General features: G+C 41.4%; 1 protein-coding gene across 1 annotated transcript in view; it reads left to right on the forward strand.

Annotated features, from left to right (window-relative positions):
- The window catches only part of LANCL3 (LanC like 3), a 102,853-nt gene that overhangs the window by 73,990 nt on the left and 14,883 nt on the right, over positions 1-13,980 (forward strand). The window contains exons 2-4 of the mRNA XM_038587164.1: positions 2,101-2,224; positions 5,495-5,692; positions 12,492-12,699. Coding sequence (XP_038443092.1) covers positions 2,101-2,224; positions 5,495-5,692; positions 12,492-12,699 — 530 coding nt within the window. The remainder of the gene's footprint in view (positions 1-2,100; positions 2,225-5,494; positions 5,693-12,491; positions 12,700-13,980) is intronic.

Genomic DNA, 13,980 nt, shown 5'->3' on the forward strand with positions numbered 1-13,980 from the left:
ACCTGTATTATATTTTGCCCGTTTCATGTTGGGTAAATCAGAGGAGCAAAACCCTGCAAGGAAAGAAAAAAAGAAAAGGGGGGGGTGGGGGGAGGGCGGGAAAGAAAAAAATCATTCGTACTTTATTTCAGAAGTAATTGGTGAGTATAATGGTAGGTATCAGGCAGAAAGATTTGATGTGTGAGCCTTAGGAGAGAGACCAAAATCCAATGGACTTTTCCTTTCTTTTCTTTTTTTTTTTTGCTCTATTTTTATTGAAGTTCGATTTGCCAACATATAGTATAACACCCAGTGCTCATCCCATCAAGTGCCTTCCTCAGTGCCTATCACTCAGTTACCCCAACCCCCTACCCACCTCCCCTTCCACAACCCTTTGTTCATTTCCCAGAGTTAGGGGTCTTTCATGGCTTGTCACCCTCTCTAATTTTTCCCACTCAGTTCCCCTCCTTTCCCTTATAATCCCTTTCAGTATTTCTTATATTCCTCGTATGAATGAAACCATATGATGATTGTCCTTCTCCGATTGACTTACTTCACTCAGCATAATACCCTCCAGTTCCATCCGCGTTGAAGCAAATGGTGGGTATTCGTCCTTTCTGATGGCTGAGTAATATTCCATTGTATATATGTACCACATCTTCTTTATCCATTCATCTGCCAATTGGCTTTTCCTTGATCTTAGATTCATTTAATCAGGCTGAGGCTGAATTGCAGGTGATTTTTGGAGGAGCAAATGGGGGGTTGGGCAGTGGCCAGTCACTCTAACTAGTACTTTTCTGGTGCAGGTCTGTATTTTTGGAAGGTTGGCTTTATAAGAACAGAGGTCTTGTTCCTTGTCATACCTCCAGGATCTAGAACAGCTTTTCTGCCATACAGTAGAGGCTTAAGAAATAACTAAGGAAGGAAGGGAAAGAGGGAAAGCTCCGCTTCTCATGCCTGTAAAAACCTGGCACTTAATTACTCCCAAAGACCCTGTCAGGTTCTGTGTTAGGAACTAAGGATACCAAGAAGGTGAGATGCCACAGTCTTTGCCCTCCAATAACTGATCGTCTAGTAGAGAGAGACGGAGACAGAGACATAACACACCAGGAGGTAAATGCTCCCCCAAAGAGTCATGGTGACCTAGGAGGAGTGAGCCCAATGGAGCTGGGAGCATCTCATCTGCTCAGAGGCAGAGTGGGGGGAAGGGCTGAAAACCTCTTGAACCTGAGCAGAATCCTAATAAACTCAACAATGCTTTGTAGGCTTGAGAACATCTCCATCTCTATAGTCCTAAAACAGACTGTGGGTAGAGTGAGTAAAATGTGGAAGGCTGCACGTCATTGCATTTTAGCCATTCTCTCTATTCAGAGTCATTGTGATTTTGAAAGTGATATTGCTTTAGTACTTACAGGACTTTGGTCTTGGTCTGGGAATGCAAAGGCTACAGTGAGTTCCTGCCATGCAGCAGCTTGTCCAAAACTGGCTTTAGGGATCCCTGGGTGGCGCAGCGGTTTAACGCCTGCCTTTGGCCCAGGGCGCGATCCTGGAGACCCGGGATCGAATCCCACGTCAGGCTCCCGGTGCATGGAGCCTGCTTCTCCCTCTGCCTATGTCTCTGCCTCTCTCTCTCTCTCTCTCTCTCTCTGTGTGACTATCATAAAAAAACAAAACAAAACAAAACTGGCTTTACAAGCATAGCCTGAATGACACAAACCGAAGGCCCACTGTCTGGGCCAGGCCTGCGTGGCACACTGAGAGTGACAGCTTTGTTAAGGATAATCCGTTAGGCCTGGTCTTTGTTCTTCTCTGTGCAATTTCTTGTTCCTTTGACAAGGATTACTGATATAACCGCTCTAAAGTGAGCTTTGCGTTTTAGAAAAGCCTACAGTGATAAAAGTGTGTATTTCCCATCAACACAGTAGATTTTCTGAAGAGGGTGGATAAACTTGACAACAAAGAGAGAATCGGTTGTTAAAAAGTTACTGCTGGCTAAGCTTATTTACATAGAGGAAAGGATCTGGGGAATATGCTGATGGTCTTTAATGAGAAAACCCAGTGTCCGTGAAAAAAAGATCCTGATTTGACTTCTGATTGATTCTTCTTGATTTCCTTCCTCAGGTGCTGACCCCAGCACAGATCAAATCAATTTGCCAGGCAATTCTGGACTCTGGGAAGCAGTATGCCATGAAAAAGAGAAAACCATTCCCCCTGATGTATTCTTACTATGGAACTGAATACTTGGGTGAGTGTAAGTGTTGGCAAAGGCCTGCAGGAAGAAGAAAGTCTCTAAGATCCTCATGGACTAAAAACTAGAAGGTTTTGTTTTATGATATAGGTCATCACCATTTGACAATGAACACTTTAAAATGCCATTTAAGGACAAATATTGGGGGTGCCTGGGTGGCTCAGTTGGTTAAGCATCTGCTTTGTCTCAGGTCATGATTCCGGGGTCCTAGGATCAAGCCCCACATGTGGCTCTCTGCTCAGTGGGGAGTCTGCCTCTCCTTCTCCCTCCCCTGCCCCACTCATGCTCTGTTTCTCTCTCTTCCTCCCTCTGTCTCTCTCTCTCTCTCTCTCACTTACCCTTGCTCTCAAATAAAATCTTTTAAAAAATAAAATAAAAACAAATATTGATAGATGCTACAAATCACAATTTAATGTTTGTTCTCATAGTCTAACAGAAAGGTAGCTATTTTAATGATTGCTTGCACTAGAGACTAAAATCCTTATTCTGAATGGTGAGTTCATTGGCTGAATTCCACCAAAAGTTGGCCAACTGTTTACACACTGGTTGCCAATAGTGTCTCTGCAGAGGGAAACAGGATGAAGCCACTAACATTTTCAAGTGTTTAATATTTGTGGATTAATAGCAGACTACTGAGTCATAATGGCTACTTTTGTGATATGAGGCATGTAAAGTGATAATTAGTTACTTTCTTTTTTAATCTTTCAGTAGCTCCCCAAACTCCCAAGCATGAGTCATGCAAGGCCCTTTGGAGATCACCTGCTCCCTTCTCCAAACTCAAGCTTTCTCTCTCTCCCTTTTCTGACTCTGTCCTGTATAATGTCCTACAAGCAAAGTGCTCTCATGTCTTCAAAATCTTTGTGCCCGTTCCTCTTGCCTAGAATGCCTGGCCTCCCTTAGTCCCTTCAACTATCTGTAATATGTACACCTAGACTTCAAGACTGATCAAACAGCATCAGAGCTACTGAGAAACTTTGTGTTTTTGGAAAAAGAGTTTATTGAATCCTCTCTGGAGAAACATTCACATCTTTCAGGTTTTACCCTAAAGCAAAATTGGTTAGTGTCAGGTCACCTTGCCATACTTTTATTGGAGCCCTTATCATGTCACATTGTAATTAGTGGCTTGCCTGTCCAGCCACGTCAGCAGGCTTTGTGCACCATCAGGATGAGGGCTTTTGCTCACTTACCTTTGTGATCCCTAGAAATTTACCAAGAGCCTGTACATAATGAAGGTACCCAACTTCAGCAGTGAGCTTATAGACTAGTAGTTCTCTGAGAGATTTCTCAAGGAATCTTTAAGTTCCTATCTGAATTTCTCTAGAATCAGACCTTGAGACAAAGACTTGAGTATAAATGGTGTATTTGGGAGATGGTCCTAGAAAGTGTTGATAGAGGAATGAGGAAGTGAGACAGAGTAGATAAAAAGGTTAATAGAGGATGTAATAGTGAGCAACTGTGGATAGCTGAGGCTTGGTTCCACTGGGGACCCTGAAGACCATCTAGAACATGCCTCAATTGTCCCACCCAAATGGTGAGGTAGCTGGGATATTCATCCATCAGCTCCTTGCTTCATGGGTCAAGGGCTGCTCCCAGACCTGTTAATTCCCAAGGACTTTAGTCCTGCACCTGTGGGCTGGGCATATCCCTGTGGCTAGAGAAAGCCTCAAGCAGAATGAGAGATGCTTGAGGTAGAAGGTAGAAGGAGAGGTGCACCAGAATGGTGAGTGTGGGCGAGGTGATGGGCAGGGCATGGGCAGTGTCTGCTAGAGTTCCTTAAGAGAAGTATTCCTTTCATTTTTTTCCATCTTCTTAGAGAAATTAACATTCTAGACATTTGCATGTATAGCACAAACCAGATTGCTATCTACTGCATAAATATTTTCCTGGAAAGCTTTTTTACCTAACAAATTAAAATCCAGTGAAAGAAAGGTAACTTCAAGTGTTATGACTAAATTTTAGGAAGAATTGGTTTTTAAAAGATTTTATTTATTTGAGAGAGACAGTGAGGGCGAGTGGGGGGAGGGGCAGTGGGAGAGGGGAGAGAAAATCTCAGGCAGACTCCCTGCTGAATGCAGAGCCCATCTCAGGGCTTGATCTCAGGACCCTGAGATCACGACCTGAGCCGAAACCGAGAGTCGGACACTTAGTCAACTGAGCTACCCAGGCACCCCAGAAGAATCCTTTTTGACTGAATAAAACTGTAAGGCCATTTCTGGGTGGCCTGAGTGCAAAGATAAAGCTTAACCGTTATGGAGTTGAGTTTAAAGGAGACGTTTTCAGAATATCTTGACCCCAGCACCACCCACCAGTCAACTTTCTCTACTCATTAGGAATGAGTGAAAACTTCTAGAGGGCTAGGCTGACTTTTTTTTTACCTTTGTTAAGCTAGCTCCTTCTCCAAAAGCAGGCTTAGGCCTTTGTTAGTACAGTACCCTATGCTGGAACACAATACCTAGGAAGACTTTGCTCAGATGATACTACCTGTTTTGAACCTCCAGCACTTCTTGCACTCCTTCCTTGGTTCTCTTTTAGCTGCTGGTACACATCTCCAATAATAGCATTTATCGTTTCATATTCTGATTATTTATTTACAAGTCTGACTTTCTCACTATACTGGATGGGGAGGTCTTCAAGAGCATAAACGAAGTCACATGCATCTGTGTATCCTCAAGGTGTAGACAATGCCCAGTACACAGTGCTAACTGTGCAAGATTAAGGAATTAATACCAATTATTAGTGTTTAACTTTAGAGAAGAAAGGATTTAGTTTGTTCATTCGTCTATCTTCAGTACCTAGAACAGTAAAAGCTATTGATAAATTACAAAGTCAAAAAAATCTTTGCCTAAAACAGGGGTTGTCGCTAATTTTTTTTCCATAAAGGGATAGATAATAAATATTTTAGGCTTTGTGGGCTATAAGGTCTTTGTCACAAATACAGCTCAGCCATTGTAGCACAAAAGCTGCTGTCTATAGCTATAGCTGTAGCAGCTATGGACAACACTTAAATGAATGTGGCTCTATTTCACTAAAACTCTATTTGCAAAAAACAGGCAGTGAGTCGGATTTGACCCACAGGCCGTAGTTTACTGATCCCTGTTCTAACATATGTCCCCCAGAAGTCTAGATCTTGGGCAACTTTATTATCATATTTCTGTGTCTGCTTTCAAGTAATATTGCCATTCATTTTTTATACTATGATTGTTTTTTCACTAAATTAAATGAGCTGTCCTTCCAATCGTGTGAACTAATTATGCTTTGTTGATATAGGAGCAGCTCACGGCCTGTCGTCCATTCTCCAGATGCTTCTTTCTTACCATGAGCACCTCAAGCCCTCAGATCAGGAGCTGGTATGGCAGAGTGTGGACTTCCTCATGGAGCAGGAACAGAACTGCAACTGGCCACCTGAGCTCGGCGAGGCCATCGAGAGAGAGAACGAGCTGGTGCACTGGTGCCATGGCGCCCCAGGTCTCACCCACATTATTATCTGAAAACATTGCCTTTCACTGGGCTTAGCCAAAGAGAGGTGTCTTTTCTGAGGAGTGAGAGTATTTTTCACCTTATGTCATTACTTTATGAGATACAAAAGTCAAGATGAAACTTGTCAAAGCTAAAAAAAAGTCTTGATCTGCAAAGGATCTTCAGAAATGATCCTGTAGTTTTAAAAATATATGACCTATATCTATTTGTATATAAATTAAACTAGCACTGTCCAATAAAATATAAGCCACATATAAAATCAAGTTTTTAGTAGCCCCACTAAAAATGTAAACAGAAACAGGTAAAATGAATCTTAATAATATATTTTTTATAACCCAGCATGCCCCAAGTATTATTTCAACATGCAACCAATTTAAAACCTGAGCTGTTTCACATGTTTTTCATAGTAGAGTCTTTGAAAGCCAGTGTATATTTTATGTTAATACCCCATCTCAGTTCAGATTAGCCACAGGGCAAGTGCTCAGTGGCTGCATCGAACAATGTAGGTCTGGAGGCTGGTAATTCAAAATATGGTCCCTGGACAAGTGGCATGGGCTGTATGGGAGCTGGTTAGAAGTGCAGAATATCAGGCCCTACCCCAGAAGCACTGAATCAGAATCAGTTAACAAGATTCCCACGTGATTTATATGCACATTAAGGTTTGAGATGCACTATTACATAATTCTTCTTCAAATGAGGATTTCCATCATCACCTAATAAAAAGTCTAGAGAACTGAGAAGACATCTGCAGTGTACTCTCTGGAATTGAGCCTAGAAACTCTATCAGACTCCATCATTTTTTTCCTTCCTTTCTTTCTTTCTTTCTTTCTTTCTTTCTTTCTTTCTTTCTTTCTTTCTTTCTTTCTTTTTTTTAAATCCCATCACACTGTTAATTAGGCCTTCTGAGAAGGAGCAATTTGAAAGAAGCTAAATTCAAATAAATCAATTAATTTCAGTTGATTGGCCAGGGGAGAGAGATAAAATACCAAAATAACAAAAATTTTGGATTAGGAGTGGATTTAATTTTCAAGGCTATGCTTCAGTGCCATGAGCAGAGCTTTAAAATATATTTGATTCTTCTTTAGTTTGCGACCTGATTTTCATTACTTCCTTTCCCCTCCTTATCTAATTAATGTTCTATAATCCAGCTGCAATTTCAGTTTTTCTTTGGTACAGTTTGAGTTGAAGAATAACATACATTTTAGCTCATTGGCCATATTTTCTCTGCCTGCCACATTTTACCCAAGGAAGGGACTTCAAAGGCTCCTGTGTGTGCTTGTACCAGTGCCAGGGCATTGTGTCCAACCTAATTCCTGCTGGTGATAATTTGAGCCCATTTCTTCTTGCTTTGAACTTTTTGGAGAAAAACAAGTTATTTACCACTCTGGAAATGATAGCTCTTCATGTTACGCTCAGCACTCCCAAATCCCATTTCCCTTTAATCATTTTCATTGATAGTCACTGTATATCCCCCAAGCACCCCAGAATCCTTGAATTTTGGAGGTATCCCAAGTTAAGTACAGAGTGTTTTAAAGGGACTCAATGTGCTACTAAAAGCCTTGCAAAGGATGGGAAGATAATCCATTAAACTGAGTGACTCCGTCAGTTAATTAATGGGGGTGTCTTGCAGGGCAATTTTTCCATCCTCTTTGTACATCACATTCCTTGTGTAAACCATGTACCATAACAGTATAACATAGGATTTATCACCTTGGGGACTTTATTTGTCCTCGTATCTCATTCATGTTCTCTACCTTGGTAAGATTAAACATAGGTTGCAGAGCAAAATCATTTAACCCATGTAGTCCCTGAACTACCAAAAATAAACCAATTCACAAATGAACAAAGAACCAAATAGGGCCTATTATTTATGCCAACCTGCACTCCCACCTCAAGGGTACTAGTCTTCCTTTTATATGAGATATGCTAAATACAGCATAAGAGTGATTATAAATCTGATAAGTACAGGTTAAAGACCATCAAGTCGGCAACAGTAAACTCTCCCAAAATTCTAAAAAAAGATGACTTAGAAAAATCATTTTCACTTGTTTGAGGAAAATATTTTTTGAGAATGGATTTGTGAACAGAGCAGATGGTTTGGGGCAGCAGACTGATTCTGTGAATAAAAACCCGCCAGAGATAATCCAAATGTGGACCTTCATCAAGGATACCTTATCTCTCCCTATAATTGCTTCCTATTGACTGTCCTTTAGCACACCTCTGTAGGTGACAGACAGCCGTAGTTATCTTTCAGGCAGTGTAGAAATAGTTCTGGCCTCAAAGTTAATAACTTTGGGTTCTAATTGTAGCTCCAACACTAACCACTAAATGACCTTGAGAAAACTGCTTTGTGCCTTTCATGGCTTTGTTTCTTCATCTGTGAAATGAGTATGTTGAGATGGAGCAATGAAAGTCAGTCTTTTTATCACCACAGATCCCCTTTATCCTGTGGATCCTTTCCCTTCCCTAGGGATATGTCCCAAGAGATCTGCAGGCACCCACATTTAGAAATAGGCAGTGTGGCATATAGTTTTTCTCACTAAATGCAATGAAGTATAGCAGGCAGATGCATATGACCTCTTCATAACCTTAATGTTTCTGAAATACAGGATGAGAGTCATTTACAAAATCATTAAAACAAATGCCGTGTCTAAAATAAACTCTAGATTGCATTATGTTACATCATTACTGTGGTAACACTGACAGTGCATTTCCTTTCCTCTGTGTGAAACACAGGTGTGGCTGTTTTTTAAAATCCTTTCTCAAGGGCTCCTGGGTATATGACTTTGAATAGAGAACGAGGGCTTGTCCGGTGCAGGTGTCGTTGGTCACTAAGCTTTGTTGTGTACCGTACAATGCATGCCTCAGTGAAATTACAGACTGCAGAAGAGAACTGCATGGTGATTGCTCCAGTATGTTAAAACTATGCGTGCCAAGTCTAGCTATTGTGAGGCTCTGCTAGATTGTGTGCTTTCGCAGGTTTAGCTTTTTAAACCATATTTCTTAAGTAACAATTTTCCCTCCAGTTGTGTTTGGTAAACACATATATTGTTGCTGACTTAAGTTTCTTATCGGTGCACGATAATTAGTGTTCCGGTGACAAAAATGACACGGTTCTTATCAAAAGCAAAGAAATCCAACATTCCTTTCTTTTAGATTAAGCAGCCTTATTGTGGATTTCAGTAGGTCAGGTTAGAAGACAACAGGTTTAGAAGTCTTTCAAGGTCCCTTCCATGTACTGTTCTGTGATCCAGGCTGCAGGAAGAGACCCTCTGCTCTGGCCAAACCATAGGATCAATAGGTATTAAGCTGCCTTTGGCTAATGACCTGGCACAGTAAGTGGACCATATCACCCCTTCCTGCTTCCACATCTCATCTCTGCTTCTGTGTCAGCCTGTGCTGGGGTGAGAAATGAGACATTATAAAGTCAGCAGATGTTTGTGGAGCCTTTGCCATGTCAAACACCATGCCATAGACTAGGGGAGCAAAAATGAGCAAGATAGAGTTCCCGTCCATGGGTAGTTTGCACGATCCTAGGGAAGGCAGACACAGAAACACAATTTTAATATGATATCCTGTAAGTGCTAAGGTTTGTAAAGGGAATGATGAGGACTCAGAAGAGGGCTTCCGGGTGCCCCTCCAGCCTTAGGAAAGGCTTCCTGGAAGGCAGTAATACCTGAGGTGAGTTGGCCCGGCCAAGAAAGTTGGGAAGATTGTGCCAAGAAAAGTCACTCAGAGGCTTGGAACCAGAGTGGAGGAAGGGGAACTGCAGGTGGTTTGGTTTTACTGAAGTGAAAAGCTTCAAGTAGGTAATGGAGGAGATGTCAGCAGAACAGAGTAGGAGCTGAGACACAAAGGGCTTTTTGTGTCTCCCTGGAGGCCAGCTTCACCTGGCTTCTGAGTAGAGCTGAGAGGCATAGATTACACCACAGAGTTGGTCCATCTTGAGGCACGGAGCTGACTTTTGGGATCCCTGTGTCAGCCAGTCACTGGCTGAAATCTCCTCTCATTTGGCTGAGTGCAAATGTCCCAAGAAGAGGGAGCCATGAGCTTTCTTAGCAGCCAACTCATAGCAACTGGGAGATGTAGCACCTGCCTGTAAGGTAAAAGCAATCCAGCAGAGCACCAAGGGCTCCCAGTTCACTTGGCTATTTCTTCCTCATCTTTGGTAGTCAGGCTAGATAGTGTCACTCCCCTAGTAGGCCTTTCCTGCCTCTAGGTGTGGGTCAGGAGCCTTCCTGTGTGCTTCCATGACAGCTCTATTTCCCTCATGTAACCTAATTAATGCCTCCAGTTAGGTTGTAAACACCATGAAGGGAGAGACTTTTTAAAACCTTAGCACCTATTGCTGTACCTGGTATATAGTAGATGCTCAGTTGATACTTAAACAACCACCAAATCCTTTGAACCCTTTTTTTTAAGGTTTAATTTATGTATTCATGAGAGACATACAGAGGCAGAGACATAGGCAGAGGGAGAAGCAGGCTCCCACTGGGGAGCCTGGTGCAAGACTCGATCCCAGGACCCCTGGATCATGATTTGAGCCAAAGCCAGACACTCAACCACTGATCCACTCAGGTACCCCTCTTCTGAGACTTTTATTAACCTCTCTGCCATCTTCCTGCCAACATGATCAGCTCATAGCTACCCCATTGTACTCTCTTGACACCACTGTGGGACATTGTGTCTATAATACTAATCACACCATTAAAAATAAAAACCAACCAATCCACAACAAAATCCCTTCCACTGATTCCCTATGGCCCACAGAACACAGTCTATGCTGCCTAACTGGACTTGTAAAACCATCCATAACATGAACCCAATCTAACTTTCTATCTCCCTGTCCTGTTGGTTAGAACACTATACCTGTGGTCTTCATGTGGATTGTTTGTCCTGCCTCCAAATCTTTGCCCTTATTGATCTTGATGCCTAGAAATGCTGTCTCTAACTCATGTTGGGCCTAGAGTTTCCTATGCATCCTACAAAGTCCTGAAGAAGGCCCTACTTCTAGGCCTCGCCCAACTCTCTCCCTTAGGGAACTTCCACTTTTTTGATCCCTCTAGTGTTATTGACAGCATCATTCATTTTATGTTCCAACAGCATCATGAACTACATGTCCTATTATGTATTAGTCACATGGACAAATTTTTCTCTCTCTTTCTAGACAGTACTTCCTGAAGGTCAAAAATTTTGTTTAAAAAAAAAAAAATTTTGTTTAGCATCTGTTTTGTATAACCCAAGGCCAAGGCTGGCTACATCATTTGGGGGGCCCAGCACAAGGTGAAAATGCAGCCTTCTTTAAGAAATGGATCATTCATTTCAAGATGGTAACAGCAGAGTATTAAACCCAGCATGAGGTCCTTCTGGAGGCCCTTGAAGACTGTACAGATCACGTGCCCATGAAGCAAGCCCTGCCTAGGGCTATGTATACAGTAATCAATGACCACTTACAAATGTATGGATACATGAATGAATCAATGTGTAATAAGTTCAATTCTTTTAAAATCATCTTTTAGCTTGTGGGAGATACTTTGTTCCTAGAACGGAAGGACAGTGTGCTGTAGGCAACCATTGTCAGTAGTTGACTGGAAAGCCTTGGTTGAGGAGAGTCTGTTGTTATGTATTAATCATAGGAAGTGTTAGAGGATGAATTCTAAAAGAATAAAATCATAACTCATACAAATATAAAATAAACATATGTCAACAATTTTACTTAGCTCATTAATTAACGAGGGAACCAGAAAGGTATTACAACTAGTTTCAGAGGAAAATCCTAGGAGCTGACATGTTTATGGGCCATTAGGAATGCTGACAAAGATTTGCTTAAAAAATGCAAAACTGGGCAGCCTGGGTGGCTCAGCGGTTTAGCGCTGCCTTCAGCCCAGTGCGTGATCCTGGAGACCTAGGATCAAGTCCCATGTCAGGCTCCCTGCATGGAGCCTGCTTCTCCCTCTACCTGTGTCTCTGCCTCTCTCTCTCTCTCTCTCTCTCTGTGTCTCTCATGAATAAATAAATAAAATCTTTAAAAAAAAAAAAAAAGCAAAACTGGCTGCTTCCACAAAGGCTGAGGGAAATCAATCCAACCTCTACCAGACAGAATGTGGTTTTCTAGGAATAGGAATTATTTGCATTACTATCAGTTGTTCACAAGGTACTTTCTGTCCCCCCAGAGTTGTAAAATAGCCTGGTCAAAAGATAATGAAAGGCACAGATAACTCTGATGAATGAGGTAGTCGAGATACCTACTAAATTCCAGTCTTCCCCACTTTAGGAGAGAGGTGGAGACAATGCAGAAGAAGGATCTTGTGTTACTAATCTCCTCCCAGAATGGGAGCCCCTGGAACTTGGGGGAAATTGTTTTTATTAATAGCTGTCGCTTCTCTTGTTTCTGTTCTTGCCTGTGTAATGGAGATTGCCTCTGTGGAGGAGTTTTGAAGGCAAATGTCTTCCTTTGGAACAATCGAGTAGGGAAGGACTCACTTCACAGCTGGAGTAGAAATCTTGGCCAGGTCCTCTGGGATCCTTGTTGTTTCTGGAAGGACTCCCAGTTTTGCCTTAAGAAAAGGTGTATTGGTATAAGCACTTTAACATTACAAATTCGGAACCTCCGTTGGGGAATGGGCAGACTGTATAAACACGTAGTCATTTCAAATAGCCAGATATGCATAAGGCTTACCAGAGCATTCACCATTAAATATTAACCCATTTGTGAATTATGGATTATATCACTCTATACTTGTTGCTCTTTCTGCAGGGGTCAGTGATGTCTTTGATGTTTCCACAGGAATTGCCTATCTGTTTGCCAAAGCTTATCTGGTTTCCAAAAAACCACAGTACCTTGACACATGTATCCGGTGTGGGGAACTGACATGGCAAAAAGGTCTGCTAAAGAAAGGACCAGGGATTTGCCACGGTGTAGCTGGCAGTGCCTATGTTTTCCTGCTGCTCTACCGGCTCACGGGAAACTCTAAATACATCTACCGAGCCCAAAGGTCAGCTGATCTTTGCATGTATTTTTTTCTAAACGTTAATCAAATTCATGTTCTGAACAGGTAAGAGTCACATAGCTGGAAAAGTGAAAAAAGACATACATCAGCTGTGTACTCTAGCAATTGGGTTCTCTTCTCAGGTGACGATCAGGGTTCACAGTTTCTTAGTTAACTTGGAGATACTCTGTGTATATATACAAGCGAATGTACTATATATAAAGTTTCATCCCTCTTTTTTTATACAAGTGGTGTAGCACCTTGCTCTCTTAATGATTACCCTAAATCAGCACATAAGCAACTCCTCATTTTTATTGTTGCATAGTTTTACATTCTATAAATGAACCAGAGTTTAGTTACTAGGTCCCATGTAAAAGGATATGTGCATTTTTGCCAGTATTTTGCATTATGAATAATGCTATCATGAATAACCTTGCACATGTACCATTTTGCACATGTATGGGTATATCTGAAAGATAAAGACCTAGAAGTAGAATTGCTGGGCCAAAGGTATGTATAATTGAGATTGTCTTTTATTTTTATTTTTAAATTTTTTAGTGTTGAGTGTGATTTATTGTTATTATATTAATCATACATTCTGATTTTCCTATTAATTTTTTTGTATATATTTTTTATTGGAGTTCGAGATTATCTTTTATTTTGGTAAGAATGTTTCACATGACATCTGTCCTCTTTACATGTTTTCTTTAAAGATTTACTCATTTATTTTAGAGAGAGAGAGCACAAGCAGGAGGGGCAGAGGGAGAGGGAGAATCTCAAGCAGACTCCACACTGAGCATGGAGCCCGATGTTGGGCTTGATCCCACAACCCCGAGATCATGACCTGAGCCAAAACCAAGAGTCAGATGCTTACAGACTGTGCCACCCAGGTGTCCCCCTCTTAACATATTTTTAAGTGTATGATACCATATTGTTAGCTGTAGGCACAGTGTTGTACAGCAGATTTCTAGAACTCATTCACCTTGCATAGCTGAAACTTTATACCTATTGATTGACAACTTTCCATTTTCCCTTCTGTCCCCAGTGCCTGGCTACCACTATTCTATTCCCAGCCTCTATGAGTTTGGCTATTGTAGATACCTCATATGAGTATTATCATGCAGTATGTGTTTTTTTTTTGTTGTTAACGGCTTATTTCACTTAGCACAATGTCTTCATCTATCATTTAGAACAGTGTCTGACACATAATTACTGCAATGTAAGTGTTCATTATTATTATTACTAAAAATTAGAGTTCTGTCATTCCAGACATTTCTCTATGCATAG

The sequence above is a fragment of the Canis lupus genome, chromosome X, assembly GCF_011100685.1.
Source record: "Canis lupus familiaris isolate Mischka breed German Shepherd chromosome X, alternate assembly UU_Cfam_GSD_1.0, whole genome shotgun sequence".
NCBI lineage: Eukaryota > Metazoa > Chordata > Mammalia > Carnivora > Canidae > Canis > Canis lupus.